At 44.1% G+C, this 21,860-nt stretch overlaps 1 protein-coding gene across 5 annotated transcripts in view; it reads right to left on the bottom strand.

The window, feature by feature from the left end:
• UNC13B (unc-13 homolog B) overlaps positions 1 to 21,860 on the bottom strand; it is a 212,661-nt gene that overhangs the window by 11,152 nt on the left and 179,649 nt on the right. For all 5 annotated transcript variants that reach the window (XM_019966134.2, XM_019966135.2, XM_019966136.2 and 2 more), the window contains 11 exons: positions 19,522 to 19,749; positions 18,771 to 18,912; positions 16,680 to 16,849; positions 16,118 to 16,233; positions 15,611 to 15,774; positions 13,026 to 13,176; positions 11,576 to 11,644; positions 10,103 to 10,192; positions 9,630 to 9,758; positions 3,250 to 3,377; positions 2,526 to 2,611 (listed from right to left, as the gene is read on the bottom strand). In XM_019966134.2, coding sequence (XP_019821693.1) covers positions 2,526 to 2,611; positions 3,250 to 3,377; positions 9,630 to 9,758; positions 10,103 to 10,192; positions 11,576 to 11,644; positions 13,026 to 13,176; positions 15,611 to 15,774; positions 16,118 to 16,233; positions 16,680 to 16,849; positions 18,771 to 18,912; positions 19,522 to 19,749 — 1,473 coding nt within the window. The remainder of the gene's footprint in view (positions 1 to 2,525; positions 2,612 to 3,249; positions 3,378 to 9,629; positions 9,759 to 10,102; positions 10,193 to 11,575; positions 11,645 to 13,025; positions 13,177 to 15,610; positions 15,775 to 16,117; positions 16,234 to 16,679; positions 16,850 to 18,770; positions 18,913 to 19,521; positions 19,750 to 21,860) is intronic.

Raw genomic sequence — 21,860 nt, 5'->3', positions numbered from 1 at the left:
CTGCTTCTCTGTCTTCACCTCTCACTCATCTCTTCCCCTACACTCTAAAGTGTTAATCACACTGAATTACCGTATCCAGTTCCTGAAGCATGCCAGCTCTCTCTAGAACCCAAGTCTCTGAACATACTGTAACCTCTGCCTAAAATGTCTGTCGCTCCCTTCCCTGTCACGAATGCCTTCCCTCCCCACAGATAAGTTCTATCATCCTTCAGGTGTCAGTCAGTATATCACCTCCTACAGAAAGCCCTCCCAGGTGCTCTTTCCAGGTCTGGGTTATGCGATTCTCAGCACCCAATGCTTATTCCCTTGGTAGCACTTAAGTTTGAATTGTAACTGCCAAATTATAGGTTTGCTATCTAGACTGATCTGAGCTTCTCACCAGCTAGGACTATGCCTCATTTATCTCACTGGGGTTCCAACAACTAGCATAGTATGTGGCACAAAGAATGTACTCAATATGCTTGGTGAACAGGGTGGGGATTTACTGAAGAAACTTTCTGTTCTGTATCATAACTGGGACAGTAGTTACACAGGTGTACTTATTGGTCAAAACTCATCAAATTGTACTCTTAGAGTGTTATCTTATTTTATGCATATTATACCTCAACAAAGTTGACTTTAGAAAGGCTGAGTGAATGGTAGCATTATAACAGCAGCGGTCAACACTATCCTTTTATCAGCCAGGTCTCCAAACCCCTCCCCTTCTCTTGCCCTTCGCCATCCTGACAATCACCAAGTCCTGTCACAGCTTCCTTCCAATATCTAGCCAAGCCCATTCTTCCTCTAAGTTCTCTGCTATAATTCCAGCCCATCCCCCTGCCATAAACTATCAGACCATCTGTACCCAGCTTCCAGTCTCTCCCTGTTCTGCCTGCCCCCATTTCCCACTGAGGTAAAATCTTATAAAAATACTATTGTGTTAACACTGCATCTCTGCTCATGAGCCTTTAATAAATGTCAGGCAGTATTCTAAGTATGTCACATACATCTCAGCCACTTCGTTAGCTCAACGAAATAGATGCTATCATCACTCCCATTTTATAGATTAATAAAAATGGGAGCTCACAAGAATTAAGTAGCTCAGTCTAAGTAGCTCAGTCTAAGAACACACTGAGGAGTAAGTGGTAAAACTGAGATTTGAAACCAGGTCAACATGAGTTCTTTCTTTAAATCAGTTTTCAACTCTTTTATGTTTTAAACATCAGCAGAATTCCCCTTTTGAAAGAAATTTCATTTAAAGCCTCATATAAAATTGATAAAAGCAGAGCTGACTTGGCAGGTGGCAGGTAGAAGTCCTGGGGCCCAGCCCTGCACGCCCCTCTCCTGCCCCCACCTCCACCCTCCTCTTGCTGTTTCCCCTTTTTACCTGTTTCCTCTGTTTGAAAAACCTCTGCCCAGCCTTACACTATTCCTCTTGTGGAATCAATATACTTTTCACACGTACTTGTCTTCCCGCCCCTGCCCCTGCCCCCTAAATTCACTAGAGCTGGAGTTCTTTAAGAACTGGGGCAATACTCCTCGTCGCACTCACCATGTGATACCTGGGGGAAAGGGACAGGTGACCAAGTCAGAGGCCGGACCAGCTAAGGCATGGCCTACAGCCCCAGGCATGACCTAGTGTGGACAGGAGGCAGCCTGTTCTGGGGAAGAATTACAGAACGTGCATGGACAGTACGTGACTGTCTCAAACTAAGCACAGATCTGCAGGGTTTCTTTCAACCTCAAAACTTACTGCTCCTAAACCTCAAAAGTTTAAAAGTCTGAGAGGGTTACCCATGTCCTACCACCCTACCCAAATAACACATGCAGACTCTGGTTTGTCCTTGCTCCAGACTGCTCCCCCTCTATCTAGGTCCACTTTCACAGACTGAGGAGACGACTGACATAACATACAGCAACAGGAAATGCACTTATTTATAAGTGAGCACAGATGGGTAGAAACAGGAAGGTCTGACACAGGAAGGTCTGATAGGGAGTGATATCTTTGTGGGCCAAAGTGGGAGATGAACAGAATAAGCAGAATGAACAAGATGAGTAATAACTGGTTCCATGGAAGAAGTGAGGAAAGAAGTATCTTTCTGGGTTTGTCATGCCAGTCTAGAACAACTTTCAAAGAAAGTCAGGCCAAGCAGTCTATGGTGTGAGAAAATAATCTTATCTATGTATTTAAAGCTCCATGATGCTGTAAAACTGTAAAGGCAAGTGTCGTAAGACCATTCTCTAGGGAGTGGGCCACTCGAGAACACCCAGCATGGGAAGAGTTGATCTCTGGGCTGGAAAAGTGTGAAATAGGCGCTTGCTCTGGAGCTGGAAGGAGGAACCTACATCCACACAGCAACTTCCATTACTCCTTTGGCTGAAGCTTTGCCTACCCAAGGTCTCCTGAGGCCTATCACCCACTATGCCTAGAATCCTTCTAGTTTCTCACCGCACTATTCACTTGGAAAGTGTAGTTGTCTGGGAGAAGAAAGGGATGGAAAACAGGTGCTTTGGCTAGGGGTTTGCAGCCCACTGCCATGCCTTACCCTCCAGTGCATATTTCATGTCTTGGGCAAAGAGTTGCCACATCACTTCTGCGCTGACTTTTCCCACATTCAACTCCTGGGGAAACCTGGATGATGGAAGAAGACATAGTCAGAGAACAAGGCAGAGGCATTTGATTAATTCTAAGGCCAATAGGACTAGTTCTTGGAGGTCAGATTGAAGAGAGGAGAAGCCTAGGAAATAGGGCTAGGCTCCAACTGTAGAATAAGGACCCAGGGCCAGTGGTAGGCAGAGGGACACATTGGAGCAGAAGATCCCCTCAGGCAAGGTGGCCCTAGGGGAGATGATGCCTAGAAGGCAGGGAACTCTGGCCAGGAGGAGAAGGGTTGAGGCTGAAAGACAAGCCCAGGCTAAATAAGCTAGGGCAGAAGAAGCAAGAAGTTGGGCATCAGAAGGCCCTCTTTATTCACAGTGGACGGACACATACACGCCTGGTCTCTGGATCCCCAGGGACTCCTAGGGCAGCCACTCCCAGAGGTCTCTCTCTCCAGGGAGGCTGGTTCAGTCGGGGCGGGGCCCCTCATTATGTTTCCACAACTGTCTCCAGAAACAGTCACCCAGACAGATACAAGGGACAGAGGGACAGATGGACGAACAGGAGGAAGAGGTGGCACTGTGAACACACAGAGACAGGAAAGAAAGAGGCTGTTAGACAGGTGGACAAACCAACCACCAAACAGAAAGGCCAAGTGAGGTGATACTTACTGGTTCAGAACGAGGGTGTAGGAATTCTTATCTTCCTCTATGATTGACACAATGAGTGTGATGAGTTTGGGCCAGAAATCCAGGTTCCTAATGCTGGGCCCCTGTTCTTCTGGAGGCAGCTCCTGATTCTTATTCCCGAGAAGATGGTGATAGATAGTGAGAGTCAGAGGAGAATATGGAGAGTCTTCCTCTCCCCCTTCCCCACACCATGCCCCTTCCTTTAGAATCAGGCACCCTTCCTTTCTTATACCCTGTCTTCCACAAGACACCACCACCCATTCTACAGAGCGGTGACCACTGGGAGGTCCTTGGACAGAAAGAATCTGTCTCTGAGAACTTCTCTCCCAAGCTCCAGAGCATTGCTCTAATAAGCTTGATCAGTCCAGGAGACATAAAGATGCCTGTCCCCCTTCCTTCTTCTCCCAGTAGCTAAGAGCATAGTGAATTCCTGGTTGAAGTAAACAGCCCCTTCAGTCTAAATGGGTCTAGTTCCATGTGATCCCCATTGGCAGTTCTTTTATTCTAGTGGTGGCCCTCCTCTAACATCACCCACTGCCCCACCACACACAAGTACATCTCAGCTCTGAGAAGTTCCTTCAAGTTCTACAGGAGCTACAGAACAGATCCAGCATGCAGGCTGGCCCAGCCCTCAGGGAAGCAAAACTTCCCTTAGCCCCCTGAAAGTCATTAGGGGGAAGAACTGCATTTGGAAGTTATTTGCCCAGCTGGATAAGAAAAAGCCTTGGGAAGCCAAGAATATTCAATGTGGAAAGGATAGTCTCTTCAATAAATGATGTTGGGAAAACTGGATATCCACAAGCAAAAGAATGAAATTGGACCCATATCTTATGCAGAGGGCATGTAGCTCAGAGGGTAAAGCATCTGTCTACAATGCAGGAGACCCGGGTTTGATCCCTGGGTCAGGAAGATCCCCTGGAGAAGGAAATGGCAACCCACTCCAGTACTCTAACTCAAAATGGATTAAGGACTTAAATGTAAGACCTGAAACCATAAAACTCCTAGGGAAAAAAACATGGGAAAAGCTCCCTGATGGTCACTTTGGATATGAAAACAAAATCAAAAATCAAAAAGTAAGACTATATCAAACTAAAAGGTTTCTACACAGCAGAAGAAACAATCAACAAAATAAAAAGACAACCTACAGAGGGTGGAAAGTATTTGTAAACCACCTATCTGATAAGGGGTTAATTCCCAAAATAGATAAGGAACTCAAACAACTCAATAGCAAAAAACAAAACAAACAAAAAAACCCCAATCTGACAAAAAAATGGGAAGAAGACTTAAACAGACATCTCTCCAAAGGAAATACACCAATGCCCAACAAGTACAAGGAGAGGTTTTCAATATCACCAATCATTAGGGATGTGGATGTGACTGGTAATGGAAGTAAAGTCCGATTCTGTAAAGAGCAATATTGCATAGGAACGTGGAATGTTAGGTCCATGAATGAAGGCAAATTGGAAGTGGTCAAACAGAAGACGGCAAGAGTGAACATCAACAATTTAGGAATCAGTGAACTAAAATGGACTGGAATGGGTGAATTTAACTCATGACCATTATATCTACTTCTGTGGGCAAGAATCCCTTAGAAGAAATGGAGTAGCCATCATAGTCAACAAGAGTCTGAAATGCAGTACTTGGATGCAATCTCAAAAATGACAGAATGACCTCTGTTCGTTTCCAAGGCAAACCATTCAGTATCACAGTAATCCAAGTCGATGCCCCAACCAGTAATGCTGAAGAAGCTATAGTTGAACGGTTCTGTGAATACCTACAAGACCTTCTAGAACTAACACCCAAAAAAGATGTCCTTTTCATTATAGGGGACTGGAATGCAAAAGTAGGAAGTCAAGAAATACCTGGAATAACAGGCAAATTTGGCCTTGGAGTACAGAATGAAGCAGGGCAAAGGCTAATAGAGTTTTGCCAAGAGAACGCACTGGTCATAGCAAACACCCTCTTCTAACAACACAAGAGAAGACTCTACACATGGATATCATCAGATGGTCAATACGGAAATCAGACTGATTATATTCTTTGCAGCCAAAGATGGAGAAGCTCTATACAGTCAGCAAAAACAAGACCGGGAACAGCCTGTGGCTCAAATGATGAACTCCTCATTGCCAAATTCAGACTGAAATTGAAGAAAGTAGGGAAAACCACTAGACCATTCAGGTATGACCTAAATCAAATAACTTATGATTATACAGTGGAAGTGATAAATAGATTCAAGGGATTAGATCTGATAGACTGCTTGAAGAACTATGGATGGAGGTTCATGACATTGTATAGGAGGCAGTGATCAAGACCATCCCCAGGAAAAAGAAATGCAAAAAAGGCAAAATGGTTGTCTGAAGAGGCCTTACAAAAAGCTGTGAAAAGAAGAGAAGCAAAAGGCAAAGGAGAAAAGGAAAGATATACCCATTGAATGCAGAGTTCCAAAGAATAGCAAGGAGAGATAAGAAAGCCTTCCTCAGTGATAAACGCAAACAAATAGAGAAAAACAATAGAATGAGAAAGATTAGAGATCTCTTCAAGAAAATTCAAGATACCAAGGGAACATTTCATGCAAAGATGGGCTCGATAAAGGACAGAAATGGTATGGACCTAACAGAAGCAGAAGATATTAAGAAGAGGTGGCAAGAATACAGAGTTCAGTTCAGTTCAGTCGTTCAGTCATGTCCGACTCTTTGTGACCCCATGAATCGCAGCACACCAGGCCTCACTGTCCATCACCAACTCTCAGATTTCACTCAGACTCATGTCCATCGAGTCAGTGATGCCATCCAGCCATCTCATTCTCTGTCATCCCCTTTTCCTCCTGCCCCCAATCCCTCCCAGCATCCGAGTCTTTTCCAATGAGTCAACTCTTCGCATGAAGTGGCCAAAGTACTGGAGTTTCAGCTTTAGCATCATTCCTTCCAAAGAAATCGCAGGGCTGATCTCCTTTAGAATGGACTGGTTGGATCTCCTTGCAGTCCAAGGGACTCTCAAGAGTCTTCTCCAACACCACAGTTCAAAAGCATCAGTTCTTTGGCATTCAGCTCTCTTCACAGTCCAACTCTCACATCCATATATGACCACTGGAAAAATTACAGCCTTGGCTAGATGGACCTTTGTTGGCAAAATAATGTCTCTGCTTTTGAATATGCTGTCTAGGTTGGTCATAACTTTCCTTCCAAGGAGTAAGCGTCTTTTAATTTCATGGCTGCAGTCACCATCTGCAGTGATTTTGGAGCCCCCAAAAATAAGGTCTGACACTGTTTCCACTGTTTCCCCATCTATGTGCCATGAAGTGATGGGACCAGGTGCCATGATCTTTGTTTTCTGAATGTTGAGCTTTAAGCCAACTTTTTCACTCTCCACTTTCACTTTCATCAAGAGGCTTTTTAGTTCCTCTTCACAGAAAAACTATACAAAAAAGATCTTCATGACCCAGATAATCACAATGGTGTGATCACTCACCTAGAGCCAGACATCCTGGAATGTGAAGTCAAGTGGGCCTTAGGAAGAATCATTATGAACAAAGCTAGTGGAGGTGACAGCATTCCAGTTGAACTATTTCACATCTTAAAAGATGATGCTGTGAAAGTGCTGCACTCAATATGCCAGTAAATTTAGAAAACTCAGCAGTGGCCACAGGATTGGAAAAAGTCAGTTTTTATTCCAATCTCCAAGAAAGACAATGCCAAAGAGTGCTCAAACCTCTGCACAATGGCACTCATCTCACATGCTAACAAAGTAATGCTTAAAATTCTCCACTCCAGGTTCAACAATACGTGAACTGAGTACTTCCAGATGTTCCTGCTGGATTTAGAAAAGGCAGAGGAACCAGAGATCAAATTGCTATAATCCACTGGATCATCGAAAAAGCAAGAGAGTTCCAGAAAAACATCTACTTCTGTTTTATTGACTATGCCAAAGCTTTTGACTGTGTAGATCACAACAAACTGAGGAAAATTCTTCAAGAGATGGGAATACCAGACTACCTGACCTGCCTCCTGAGAAATCTGTATGCAGGTCAAGAAGCAACAGTTAGAACTGAACATGGAACAACACACTGGGTCCAAATCGGGAAAGGAGTACGTCAAGGCTGTAATTGTATATTGTCACCCTGCTTATTTAACTTATATCCAGAGTACATCATGAGAAATGCTGGGCTGGAAGAAGCACAAGCTGGAATCAAGATTGCTGGGAGAAATATCAATAACCTCAGATATGCAGATGACACCACTCTTATGGCAGAAAGTGAAGAAGAACTAAAGAGCCTCTTGATGAAAGTGAAAGGGGAGAGTGAAAAAGTTGGCTTAAAACTCAACATTCAGAAAACTAAGATCATGGCATCTGGTCCCATCACTTCATGGCAAATAGATGGGGAAACAATGGAAATGGTGACAGATTTTATTTTTTTGGGCTCCAAAATCACTGCAGATTGTGACTGCAGCCATGAAATTAAAAGACGCTTGCTCCTTTTAAGAAAAGTTATGACCAACCTAGGCAGCATATTAAAAAGCAGAGACATTACTTTGCCAACAAAGGTCTGTCTAGTCAAAGCTATGGTTTTTCCAGTAGTCATATATGGTTGTGAGAGTTGGACTATAAAGAAAGCTGAGCACTGAAGGATTGATGCTTTTGAACTGTGTTGTTGGAGAAAACTCTTGAGAGTCGCTTGGACTACAAGGACATCCAACCAGTGCATCCTAAAGGAAATCAGTCCTGAATGTTCATTAGAAGGACTGATTCTGAAGCTGAAACTCCAATACTTTGGCTACCTGATGTGAAGAACTGACTCATTGGTAAAGACCCTGAAGCTGGGAATGATTGAGGGAGGGAGGAGGAAAGGATGACAGAGGATGAGATGGTTGGATGGCATCACCCACTCAATGGACACAAGTTTGAGGAAGCTCTGGGAGTTGGTGATGGACAGGGAAGCCTGGCGTGCCGCAGTCCATGGTGTTGCAAAGAGTCGGACAGGACTGAGCAACTGAATTGAACTGAACTGAATCATTAGGGAAATGCAAATCAATGAGATATCACCTCCTATTTGTTAGAATGGCTTTTATCAAAAAGAGAAGAGATAAATGCAAGTGAGATGCAGATTATATCCCTAGGGCTTGACCTTGTTCAAAGAACAGATAGATGAATGAATCAAGGACTGAAGGTCAGTAGAGGGAAATGAAAGACACCAAGGGTTTACTTGGGGCATCCCTGAGAGCTCAGTTGGTAGAAAATCCACCTACAATACAGGAGACCCCAGTTTGACTCCTGGGTCAGGAAGATCTGCTGGAGAAGGGATTGCCTACCCACTCCAGAGTTCTTGGGCTTCCCTTGTGGCTCAGCTGGTAAAGAATCTGCCTGCAACATGAGAGACCTGGGCTCGATCTCTGGGTTGGGAAGATCCCCTGGAGAAGAAAAAGGCTACCTTCTGGCCTGGAGAATTCCATGGACTCTATATATGGGGTCACAAAGAGTTGGATACGACTGAGTGATTTTCACTTTCACTGAGGGTTTACTTCAGTACAAATAATGAGAAAATAAGAATGAGAGAAAGTTAAAAAAAAAACACAAAAAACAGCAAAATAAAAAGGCTAAAGAAAGTCCTTGAATGGTTTATAAGGCCTCTTTCAAAGTCTAGATTTATCTAAAACTAGGTCCGATTCCTCTTTGTGACCCCACAGACTGAAGCCAAAAGGCTCTTCTGTCCAAGAATAGCAGAGTGGGTTGTCATTTCCTTCTCCAGGGAATCTTCCCAAGTCAGGGATTGAATGTGGGTCTCCCTCATTTCAGGTAGACTCTTTACCAACTGAGCCACTAGGGAAGAGATAGAGAATAGAGACCAGGTATTTAGACAGACTCCTGTATAACTGAAAGATAAAAGCTAAAAACGGTATCTTTCCCTAACAGAGAGAATGTGTTGATGGATGACGAAGCCTTGAGTGCGGCAAGCTTAACAAAGGCTCCAGTAGCTCAGATCTCAGGGGAAGGGAGCCTGGAACACAGAGGTGTTTACATGAGTCAGAATAAAATTAACCTCAGGGGGAAAGCAGACTCTAGGAAGGACTAAGAATTCACCTACTCACTCCCTGAACTGAGTTCAAATTTAGGTCCCTTTCTTCAATACCAAAGTAAAATTTATTGTTGCTGTTTCTGTTCAACTCAGTTATGTAACATCTTGTCCAATGGTTCCTATCCATCTACAAATGTCTCACATGATCTAGATGGTCCCCACTCCACAACCCACTCACTCCTGAGAACATCAAGGACTTTTCCTGAGCTCCCTTCCACCACAATCATACGAAAGAAAGCTGAGGCTTCAAGAACCACTGACAGCTGGCCCCACCTGAGCCCGATCCTCTTACCAGCTGGTACTGGCGGCTGTACAAGTCATGGCAGTTGTTGAAGATATACTCATATGTTGAGTTCAAACAGGCCTTCACACAATCTTTTACTACCTGGCTGGCTCTTGGAGGGCTCTGAAGTTCTTGCACCTGCCAATTAATTTAAAAAAATATGGGTCCAGGGTCCTGCTGACCTGAGTGAGATCTCTTCCTAGAAGTGCCCCCAAATTATCCCAGATTCCTTCATCCTTCTCAAGGTCCCTGGACCTTGCCCTGAGATGAAATTGTCAGCACAGCTGATGGAGAGAACTACCTAGTCCATCCTTCTTGATCCATGATCTTCTTGGAAGTAACTCAGGAACAGATATATGGAAATATAGGTTTAGAGGTGATGGATCCTATAGCCTTAGACTATATACTCAATGATTCTTGGCTTCCATGTCCTGGGGCCAGGTCCCCAGCCTAGCACCACCCAGCCCAAATTCATCTCTTACCTTCATTCGGAAGAAAGTAATGCTGGTCAGCAAATCCACTGTGGACTTTAAGTCCTGAAGTCGCTCAGGGCTCCCAGCAGGGAAATTATTCTGTTGCAAATCAAGAAAATGTAAGAGAGGAACAGAAGAATATGAAAGCCTTCCCTGCCAAAAGCAAGGGATCACCTAAGGACCACCCATAGGGATCTTTCCTAGTGAAGCAGAACAAAAATGCTGTAAGACTACATATCTCTCTTTTCCATGGACTCAGGCCCTTGCCAAAAGCAGGTGTTAATAACCCCAGGCCCAGAAAGCAACATGTCCTACCCCCAACCCTACTTCCCATGCAACGTGTGAGTATTTGCACAAATAAACATACAGACATTCACACACACGCACACACACTTTTTTCTTGGGTGAAGAGTCTTACACCCAAACAATGAATTCTTCAGAAGTTACAATCTAACTGTATATCATGGAATATAAGTGGAGCCACACCATAGAAAAGACTGGGATCCAGGACGTATACTTTCTGTACAGTGGGTCTTGGTTACTCTACCATTCTGGAGCCAGCAGATGGCAAAGCTCTGAGCAGAACTGCTTTTGGAGTGAGTTCCTTAGGATCTTTCCACCTTAGGATCTTTCTTTCCTTTTGGCATGAGTTTTAGGGAGAAGCTGCCAAAGAGAGCTTAAGGAAGATGCTGCACCACTCTCCATTTTAAGGGTTGCTTTTTTTAAACCTTCAAAAGGCTACTTATATGCCAAACACAAGATATACAGTCAACTCTCCATTATTCGTGCAAATGGAGGGCACTGAAGGTGCAGATAATTAAAATTGCACTTCTTGACTTTGAGGTTGTTTTATACTTACTTTTTAATGTGGGTATATTGCCTGTTCTGGAAATTCACAACACTTTAAAGCAAGTAATGAAGTCATTCTAAGGCGGCCTAACTTAGGAAGAACAAAAAAACTGCCCATTTCCCTGTCCTGATCTAGACACTCACCTTCCTGCTATATCTCTGTCCTCTCTCCATTCTAGAAATGGACATATCTGCTACACATTACTTGCCCAAGCCAAGCTACTCTCTCTTCCCTTAGCCAGATCCGCACACCTTGCCTAGAAAATGAGGAGAATATGGCAAGACACAACAAGAAAATGTAACTATCTATGTTTTAAAGGGCATTTCTGGAAGAGATTATCCTTAGGAGACTCCCTGATGGGAATATCATCAGAGAGTTCGGTAGAGTGACATGTGTGGGGTTAGAAAGCCAACTATCTATAAACAGCAACCACACCTGCTACTGTTTAAACACTGCATGGGCCCTGGAGTTGGAAGACCCACAGGTGTCAGTGATGTTGGCCATACTCAGATGTGATGAAAAGGACTAATTTTCCTTGCCTTCAATTTTTATAGTTGTGATTGGCCCATAGTCTCTCTAGACTGACCTTGATATTATCCTTCATCCCACCCCACAGCCATGTCTTCACTCACCCTGTAGGTAGAGAGGTCAATCCTCAGTGAGTTGTGCAGCTGGTCCAGAAGTTTCACAAATCTCTCTTTCTAAGGGTGGTAAACAAATAATGGAGAAGAGAAAAGATCAGTTCCTGAGCCCTCAGACTGTAGCAAAAAGAGCACCATCTCAGGGTGAGGAGAAAACTCTGAGTTGGGGACACATCAGGTCACATCAGGTCTTGTATTTGCCAAAGAAGAGAACAACAAACCACGCAAAGGAGAAGTGGGATAGGTCATTCCTGTTCCATCTCTTAGCATTCAGACTGGGGACTCTTCCCACACTGACAAGAGGAGACACATTTCTGGGACTGGAAACAGCACTGAATACAAATCAAGAGGAGATGACCAGCGCATCTCCATCCCACTGGGACTCTAACTAATTCAGGAAACTCTAGACACAGTCTCCAACTTATTCCTGAGTTTGTGGTGTCCTAACTTATCTTGGGATAGCTCTTAACAGTGAAACAGCCACAGCCTGGCAGTGAGGAGGGGAAAGAGAAATAGTGATACATTTGGAAGGTGATCGGTGATACATTTGGAAGGTGGAACCACATTCCACATCATTTCCCTTAGTTTATACATTTTAAATGTCAAAATAAATAACAAATACTATTTGATACTTTATTTTTATAAAAGTATAATTAAATACGGAATCACGTTCCTGTAGGCTATTTGTATAGTGGTCCTAGAACTCACATATTGATAATATTATATAGCATCAGATATTAAGTAAATAGATACTGTGAAGAAACAGAAAGGAATAGATATTTGACTGGCTTAATCAATGACACTAATTCCTCTACAGAAAGACTATCAACATCAAAAAAGTGATTACTACCAAGGAAAAGCACTCAGAGATTAGAGATACTGATTTGGGAGTATCAGTAATTTTATCTCTAAAGAGTAGTCTTTGTGGTGGATCAGAAATATTCCATCCAGTTTATATTGAACTTACATCAGGTGACATTACAAGCAATGATTCAACTTCTCAAATACTTTAATAACAGGAAAGGATATACCCTGGATCAGGAAAACAGTCCAGACACTAAGAAAGGGTTAAGTTCAGGTATGTACTGGTATTCTCGCTTAGACGTCAGACCATGTGAACTTAAGTGGTATGAATCTGTCAGAGAGAGACTGAATAATAAGAAGGTTCCTTTGTGAACCTGCAGGGCTGAGGAACATGGTGACTCAACCAAGCTCTTGGCCCAGAGACTTCTCCCTCAGCCCACGTTGTGCCCCTACCAAACCACCATGGTGCTGAGGAGAGTCTACTGGTAGAATAAATACCCATAAGGAAACAAGTTCACTATCTAGGTGACACTATATATTTGAATTTTTAGGCATATCAGCTCTGCAGTACCAATTGAAAAATCAAACGCTTGTTAATTGATAACAATCAGGTAACATGTCTTAACATGACACTCACCCCAAAGTTGGAGGCTGCAAAACGATCAGATGCAGAGACATTGGTGGAGGCAGTTGTGTGGGCATAGTAGGCATTGATGTTGGCCAGTAAGGTGCTCATCACTGCTGGCACACCAGGACACATGTACTTGGATGACAAACATGCAAAATGCCTGAAAAACAGTGTCTTCAGCCTCAAAGACTCTTCAGGGTTTGTGGCAAAAGCCAAGTAATCAAAAGATCCCACTCTTGTGTATGAAGCTTATGATCACCTTGGCAGACAAAGATTTTCATAATTTATTTATTCAAACATACATTCAATGAACACCTACTGTGTGCCAGGCCCTACGCTAAGTTCCAGAATCCAAAGAGGTGATAGCCTGGCAAGTGTCAGAAAATAAGTCAGTAACTTAAGGCATGCTATGCAAAAATTCTGTGGGAACATACACGAAGGTCATCTAAATTAGAATGGCTGGGAGCTAGAATAGACTAGAAAAAAGGCTTCTCAAAGAAGAGATGGTTGAAACAAGTCTTAAAAGATAGTAAGAATTAATCATTGGAGAAGTATGCGGGCAAAGGGAAACTGTATTTCAAAAACAAATCTCTTCATGGAGAAAGTCATTCATTTGGGAAACCTTCCTTATAGCCGTTGTTCAAGTGTTTGATAGACAAATACTAAGAAATGACAGAGGAGCAGCAGACAGAGAACAGATAGTAAAAGGAGTTTATCCTAGATGGTATGGTACTTTTTAAACAGAGGTTTACTGTGATCAGATTAGTTTTTCAAAAAGGTCACCTTGATGGTAAAAATCAGAAAAGAAAACTTGGAGAGAGGTAAGACTAAGACAGAAAGACCAATTGAAGAGTTATTGCAATCACTCAGAAAAGAAGCAACAAGGCACCAAATGGAACAAAGAAATGGTTAAGAGCATAGACCCAATAACCAGATTCTAGGGTTGAGTCACAGCTCCACCACTCAGGGACCTTAGATAAATTATTTCAACTTCGTTATGCCTGTTTTTTACCTACAAAATGGAAATAATAATGACCTGGGGATGAAATGAGTTAACATTCATAAATTACTTAGACCAGTGCCTGGCACATAAGGAAATGGTATATAGAAGTTGTTGTTATTATTATCATTATTACTGAGCTATAGCAATACTGATAGATTAAAAACATTTCTAGGAGGTAGAATCTAGAGGTTTCAGAGACTGATTAGATGGTGGTAGTAAGAAAAAAAAGTTTAGGCTGACATCTGAATTTCTGTTTGGATAACTGTGTAATAAACTGTTCCATTTACTAAAATAGGAAATACAGGAAGAACAGGACAGATTTGCTGGAGATAATGTTGATTTGGATTTTGAATCATATTGAGTTTGCAATGCCTGTGGAAATACCCAGAAAGCAAATCAAAATGGATCTGAAACTCAGGAAAAGATCTGGTCTGGAGAAAGAGATCTGGGAGTCCTAAGCTCAAAAGTAGTAGTTGAGGTTATAGGCTTGAATGAAGTCATCCAGGGAGTGGAAGAAAGCAAGAAAGGCAGAGGGGCCATTCTCCAACCTCATTCCTCAATATGTTTCTCCATCTAGACTAAACTTCTTGTAATTCTTTGAATAGTCTATGCTCTGTTGCATCTTAGCATCTCTGCACCTATCCTACCAGAAATGCCCTTCCCTCTTTTCTGTATTTCAAGTGTCAGCTCTTCAACAGCTTCCCTCACAGGCCTCTCCTCAAATTTAGATGCTCTCATAATACACTGTGATTACTTCTTGATGGCACTTATCACATTATAATGCAATTGTTTGTTTACTGGTCTGTCCAGTATTCTTGCCTTGAGAATCCCATGGATGGAGGAGCCTGGTAGGCTGCAGTCCATGGGGTTGCTAAGAGTCAGACACGACTGAGCAACTTCACTTTCACTTTTCACTTTCATGCATTGGAGAAGGAAATGGGAACCAACTCCAGTGTTCTTGCCTGGAGAATCCCAGGGACAGAGGAGGCTGGTGGGCTGCCGTCTATGGGGGTCGCATAGAGTCGGACACAACTGAAGCGGCTTAGCAGCTCTCCTGCTACACCAAGTTCCCCAAACACAGAGGCCCCCTTATTCATCTTCGTGTTCTCAACATGTGGCACAACATATGACACATACAAAGAACTAAGTCAAACTAAATACAAGAGCACAGCCAGGGCACTAGCTACCTTCTGCTTACCCAGTGTTGTTTCCTGTGCAGAGCTCTAGTGGCAGCCCCTCCAACACACAGCCTATACCTGTTCTCATGGTGGGGCTTTCTGTCATAGCACGTGTACCCTGTATGCTCAGGCCTGTGATGACTGGGCAAGTCTGTTCTTGTATACACACCCATGCCCTGTGAATTCTGGGGTAGACAGACAACTCCCCTCTCCCCGAGTTACTGATAAACACACTCCCTTTATACATTACTCTCTCTGCCTTGGGGTACAGATCCACCTCACCCAGCTCAGAGAGGGATAGCAATGAATCACTGCCTACTACCCGACTAGGGACCTGTCCACTCTATCAGTGTACCTCCATTAGCTATTTCAAGAGTTGGTAGCCATTTCCCAGGGCCCCAGGGGAGCCTTACGTCATGGCCTGATATATGGACTCAATGCCATAGCGCATGGCAAATTCATCCACAATTTCCTGGGCAGTCTCATCAAAGTACACCTTCCATGCATCATCTCCTCGAGCCTCAGGGATCTGGACTCCTCCGCTGCCCTGAATGTCCGTGAGGTAATGGAAGAGGTTCTATAGGAGACACAGTAAAATATATATTGATATTAAAGAGTTAAACTATATATTAGGAAAAAACCCTGTTGGTAAAGACCAGGAGAGTGTGAATAGGGTTCAACAGAAATTCTGTCCTTCGAGTCACTGCTCAGTAACTCCTATGGCCCCAGTTGTCTGTTCTCGCGTTAGTAAAAGAGAACCGAGGCTGGGACTGTTTCTTGGGCTTGTCTGCCACGCACAGTGAGCCAAGAATAAAATAAAAATGGGCTCCAGAACTTCAAGTAGCAAGCCTTCCTACTTATTGTCAAAGGCACCTCCCAACCTAGCGTTCTGGCACCCCGTCTCCCAAGAGCTGGCTCACCTCATGGAGACACGTGTACTGCACATGATATGGGGCTACCTTCTCTTCTCCCTTGATCTCCACGCTGATTTGCAGTCGGATGGCCCCCGAGACGGCTGACTTGTCTGTCCTCTTCTCTAGGAAGGAAAGAAGACTGGAGATTGACCACAATGCAAATGCAGACAGCACAGACAGCTCCCATCCTGGCTTAACCCAAAGGAAAGGGGGACCAACACAAGTGTTCACCAAACAAACCGAACTCACTGCAGTGACCGTATACTTCACAAATACTCCAGAACTGGCTGGGTGGAAGAAAAGAAGTGCCCGGTGGGCTAAAGGCACTAGGGGTGAGATCTCACTCTCTGAAAGATGGAAAAAATGTTCATCTAGAGTGCACCCCAGACACCCCCAGGCCTCTGTCCCCATCTCTATCTGTGGTGGGTTCTCTGTTGGGAAAGCAAGCTCTGTATGGAGATGTATATGCTCTGGGGACTGAGTAGTGGACTCGGTAGACAGGGTTTTCCCCAGGTTCTCCAGTCAGGCTCTCCCTTCCCAGAAGCTTTCTCTGGTCCTGCTTCCTCACCCAAGTTGTACCAGACGTCCATTTCGCCACTCAGTGTTCGAACCTCAATGATGGTTTGGCCGAGGAAATCATCAGACTCTCGCTTTAGCCGCTGCTTTACTCGTGACTTGATGTCATCATCCTCATCCCACACACGTACCTTAATGCGGTCAGAAGAGTTGTGGCACTCACTGTAAGAGAGTCAGGCAGGTTCTGTTATGGACGGGCCCAGCAACCCTCTCTCTTATGACTTCCACTTCCTTCCCAAAGCTCTACCAGCTGCACTTGAGGCTGACAGAGGAAGAGAAGGAGTCACAGGACACTGGTACTCAAGTCCCCAGTGAGTCGGGCTATCTGAGCAAATGGCTCTCCACTCCTTAGCCTGGGTAGCTCTCCCAACAGAAAACAGCCTGATAGATGCCACAGAACCCTAGGAAGCAGTTGGTAGTTCCCTCCCCTGAGTCCTGTATGAAGTCCATAAAGATGTTAAATGTTCATGGTAAGCCCATCTGGTCATATTTGCTTTAGTTTTCTACCTAACATCCCCATATATCTGGGAATGCGCTTGGTGAACTTCTCTCATTCTCCTTCTTCGTCTTCTTTTTTTTAATCATTCTTTAATAGCCACTTGACTTGTCATTTTCTCTATGGTGCTTGCTTTGGAGGGGTAGTTTGCCAGGTACCTCCCTCACACTCTCCATCCCCAGCAGTTGCTTTTTGGATCCCTGCTGCCTTATCTAAAAGTTGTACTTGGCAGAGTTTGCTGCTCCTTATCCTATGTTCTCATAATGTCTTTGCACATTCTGTTAAAGTATTATAGGATAACTACTGGTCTACTGAAAAATAACAGACAAATCATCAATAAGCCTCTTGAAGCCAGGCATTGTCTTATACATTTTTAGATGACAATATCATGTAGAGTGTCTTATACAGAATACAAGTGTGTATTAGTTGCTCAGTCATGTCTGGCTCTTTGCAACCCCATGGACTGAAGCCCACCAGGCTCCTCTGTCCATGGAATTCTCCAGGCAAGAATACTGGAGTGGGTAGCCATTCCCTTTCCAGGGGATCTTCCCAACCCAGGGATTGAACCTGGGTCTCCCAAACTGCAGGCAGATTCTTTACCATCTGAGAAGAATACAAATTGCTTACTAAATGAAAAGTGGGAAAAACTGACTATAGAGCCAATTCATTTAGCATTAACTGTAAGTATCACTTCTCGGCCTTTTGCCAAGATTGAGTGTAGAATTAACCATAAGTAATAGTCAAGCAGGAACCAGTCAGCTTCTTGACAAAAAGGTGCTCCCCTCAGTAACTATCGCCTCTGGACTGGAGATGGCTTTTATAGGCCCCAATTCCTTTTCCCAATTTCCTTCCAAGTAGCCAAGAGCAGAAGGTCTCTACATAAGCTGCCTGTTTGGCTGATTCAGACTCAAAGTCCTGGTCCTAGGCATTAACGGGGGTGGATAAAGCATCTGGATTCACCAGACACCAGTCCAGGTTCTAGGCTACAGCTTGCCATTTTTCAGCAGTCATCCCTTGCTGTCATATGAAATAGTCTGTACAAAAGTGAGATACTGAATAAAGGAGAAGGGAGTGGAAGCTGAGGCAGAAAGAAAAGCAGAGCACTTAAGGGAAATGGAAAATTGTCCAAATCCAAGGTTTCTATCTTCAAGTCTACCCACTTGCAGGACAAGCTGTTCCCACCCCACTCCCTGGAAGAGACTAATTCTTCCTAGGGGTTAGGAAAATGAAAAGTCTAGCATTACAGGATGGCAGGGCTGCAAGGCACACAGTTGCATGGCAGTCTCTGGCTCTGTCACTCAGCTGTAGTAAAATCTTGCTAGCACTAGAAAAAGCAGTATGGTTTGCCCAGGGGCCCCTTTAATAGCCCAAGTTAAGACTTGAGTGCAATAACCCTGATACAACAGTCTATGAGAAGGAGACCTAGGAAAAGAATAAATGCTAGCCAATTAAAGCAAGTGAGAAATGGGTCTTCTCCATTGCCTCTACCCCATCTCTCTTAGAGTCCAAGTCCAGAACAACAGGATTTAACGCTGTTCCCAAAATATACACAGTCCCAGGAAAGACGACTTTCCCAGTATGACTTACAAATGGAACTTCTCCTCCCAAACAGGATTCAGGTTTCCAAAAATGGTCTTGGTACGCTTCTTGGTTTTGCCCACTTGCACAGTCACATAAGGGTCACTGGATCCTGTCTTGTCCTTGGCTTGTAGGCCCTGGGCACACACCACTGCAAGCCAGACACACACAGAAGGAGGCTTCAGAGTACACTCTGGAAGTCATGAGCCCTCCAAAGTACGACTCATACTTCCCATCTTGGAGCACCCTCTATCTGCTCCTTGTACAGGAGCAGATTTCCTCACTCCTCCACTTCTATTCTTAGCCCTAAACCTTTCCCTCAAAGCCTAGCCCAAGAATCCTACCTCTTCCCTGGACCCTAACTGACCACTTGCCCAGACAGGTCCTTACCTGTTCTGATACATGCATGCTTCAGTCATATGCACCCAGCTAATAAATCACTGGTTAACTACTCCCTGATCTCCTGCCTGTCCCCTTTCCCCCAGCCTCCCAGCTCTTATAACATCAAACTGCTAACCAAGTCTGTAATATCAGATTGTTACTAAATTCTTGCATTATCATTCAGATTGCAATCGTCAGTCTTGCCTCTCCCAGCACCACTGGCATTGGAGTCTAGAAGAGGAGGAGTAATGAATAATGAGGGCTTCATTCTGTGTTCTTTCCCCCACAGTCCCTGCTTCCTCATGCTCAGGATGCTTCCTCCCCAGGCTCCTCCCCATGGCCAAGGCCATCCTGTCCCCTCAAACTCTGGCCTGCTCACCAGTGATGGTGATTTTGGCTGACCATTTGGAGGTGCCATCCAACACACTCTGCTTCACTGTTTTCATTTGTTGCACATGGGCGACTTTGCTCACATTGAAGACATCCCGGATAACTTCAAAGATCTCTGGCTTATTCCGCTCTCGGATCTTCATGCGGTCCTTCATGGCCATGATGATGTTCTGGGTCCGGTCCTCCGCTCCATGTTTAGAGCTCTTTTCTGCAGCCCCTGAAGAGTGGCCAGAGACAGAAAGTAGGGTAACCAACAGGTCACCTACCAGATCAAGGATCAGGCTGAAGAATGGGGCTTAGGAGATGTCACTGAGCAGTGAGAGAAGCTTAGGAAGACATATTTTTCTGGGAAAAGTTGGTATCTGTGGGGCCTGCTAGAGTTTAATGCCTGGCCAGTGGAGTTTAAAAGGCAACTCAAAGAATAGCAAAAAGTTGATCATTGTTATATGTTAACAATATAACTAATATGTTAATTAGTCCATTCTCTCTATTTAGAAACATATTGCGTTTTTCATGAGAAAAGAAAAAAAAATGTAGCTCAGTCTGCAGTTGGTTTTGTCTTTCTTCCATCTACATGCTTGTTGAGAGATACCCCTCCAAGTCTAAGGCCAAAATATCAAAATGGGTATCCCAGTTACCAGGGAATGGTTGTGGATAGGCACAACTCCACCAAACTCATCCAAATGCCAAGTCATGATATAGATCTCAGAATTCATCATAGCTCGTAGCTGGGCACATCCTCCCCTGTGGCTCCAGTGTCTCAAATCTCAGAAGACATTGTGGTATGGTGAGAAAATTATGGCTTTGTTATCTGACAGACTTGGGTTCCAATCCTGACTCTACTACTCCCTGCTGGGTAAATACATTTCTTCTATCAGAAGAAAGTGGCACTTATCTCTCAAGATTTGTAGTAAGCATTTTATTAGCATAAAGCATCCAGCCCAGTGCCTGCCATCTGACACTGGGCTAAGTGCTTTATTTATTGAGTAATAAACACTCTCTACTATTGTTACCATCCGTATTATCCTGGCAAGGCCAAGGGCCATTTTTACCAGCCATGACCCCAGCCAGCTCATCTCTGCTGTCCTAAGGATTATGGAGGAACAGAGATTTCCTCCAGTGTATTTCACCAACCAGGCTTCTCAGGCAAAGGATTCATCCTTTCTTTATTGGCAGATTGGCTCTTAACCTCTCTCCAGTCTCCAAAGGCTCAGGTCTTAACTACAAAATTTGGAGCAAAGAAGAAAGGTCAACATTCACCTCTTAACCCTGGGAGGATGGAAAGCAGATTTTCTGTCTAGGAAAGTCTAGACAGAAAAGGGAAGGGCATTTAATTCCACTCTGTACTTCATAGAACTTAGATAAATGAAAAGTGACCTGGGCTGCATCTACTCTTGCATTTAGCATATCCCATGCAATGATATTTCCCTGGAAGGGGACCTCGGAAAGGCTCTTAAAGAGAAGATAAGACACCCTGGCTATTATAGAGCACCTCTTTAGAGGCTTCCAGCAAGCAGCCTATGTAGCCAGTTGCTAGTTCTCCCAATTAAAGCAAGGTGCTGCTGACACCTGTCCTTGTCACCCCCTCATGATGGATTTGGGCAAAGTCATCACCAGCACCCAACTCTTCTGCTATGTTCAGCCTGTCTCTTCATGTCCACTACAGCCATGTCACTGGCATCAATCTAGGGTTCTTCAAAGAATGACATTTTAAGTCAACAATTCCTTGAGGCCCTTTTAGGTCTCATATCTTTCCTTGGGATAATGAAGTGCTTGTGAGTCTAAAGGTGACATTCCTTTCTCCTACCACAATTTCTGAAGCTTTCATTGCTGTGGCGTGGCAATAAGGAACACCTGAAGACCTGGAGGGGTGAGAGAATACTTTCCCACACCCCCACCCCTGCTCTTCCCAGGGTCTAACCATAGCAGTGCAAGCCGAGCAGGAGTGGAGCAAGGAGATAAGAACTTGGAGCGCTACCACCTCCTGTGCCACAACTTGCTGCTTTCCCTGCTCCTGTTCTTCCCACTCAGATGGTGGCACAAGTCACATGTTTAGCAAGGGCTTTGGGAGCCACACATTCTCCTTCTGGACCTCTGCCTCATCCATTTGAAGATTCTGTTCTTGGTACTAATGTCTAAAATCTCCACCTAGAAGCAAGGAGTAAATTCCACCTTCCCTGAGTCTGGAGATCTAGACCTTCAGAGGCTCCTCTCTGAGGCCTAGAACCCCAGAACTCTCTCTTCCTATTAGTTCTCGTCCCTGATTAAATATACTCTAGTTTTTTGGGCAATACAGCCATCGTGGTGTGTACAATACCCAAGTAGAGC

The sequence above is a fragment of the Bos indicus genome, chromosome 8 (genome assembly GCF_029378745.1).
Source record: "Bos indicus isolate NIAB-ARS_2022 breed Sahiwal x Tharparkar chromosome 8, NIAB-ARS_B.indTharparkar_mat_pri_1.0, whole genome shotgun sequence".
Taxonomy (NCBI): domain Eukaryota; kingdom Metazoa; phylum Chordata; class Mammalia; order Artiodactyla; family Bovidae; genus Bos; species Bos indicus.
The sequence above is the reverse complement of the archived record's forward strand: the minus strand, read 5'-3'. Positions and strand labels throughout refer to the sequence as shown.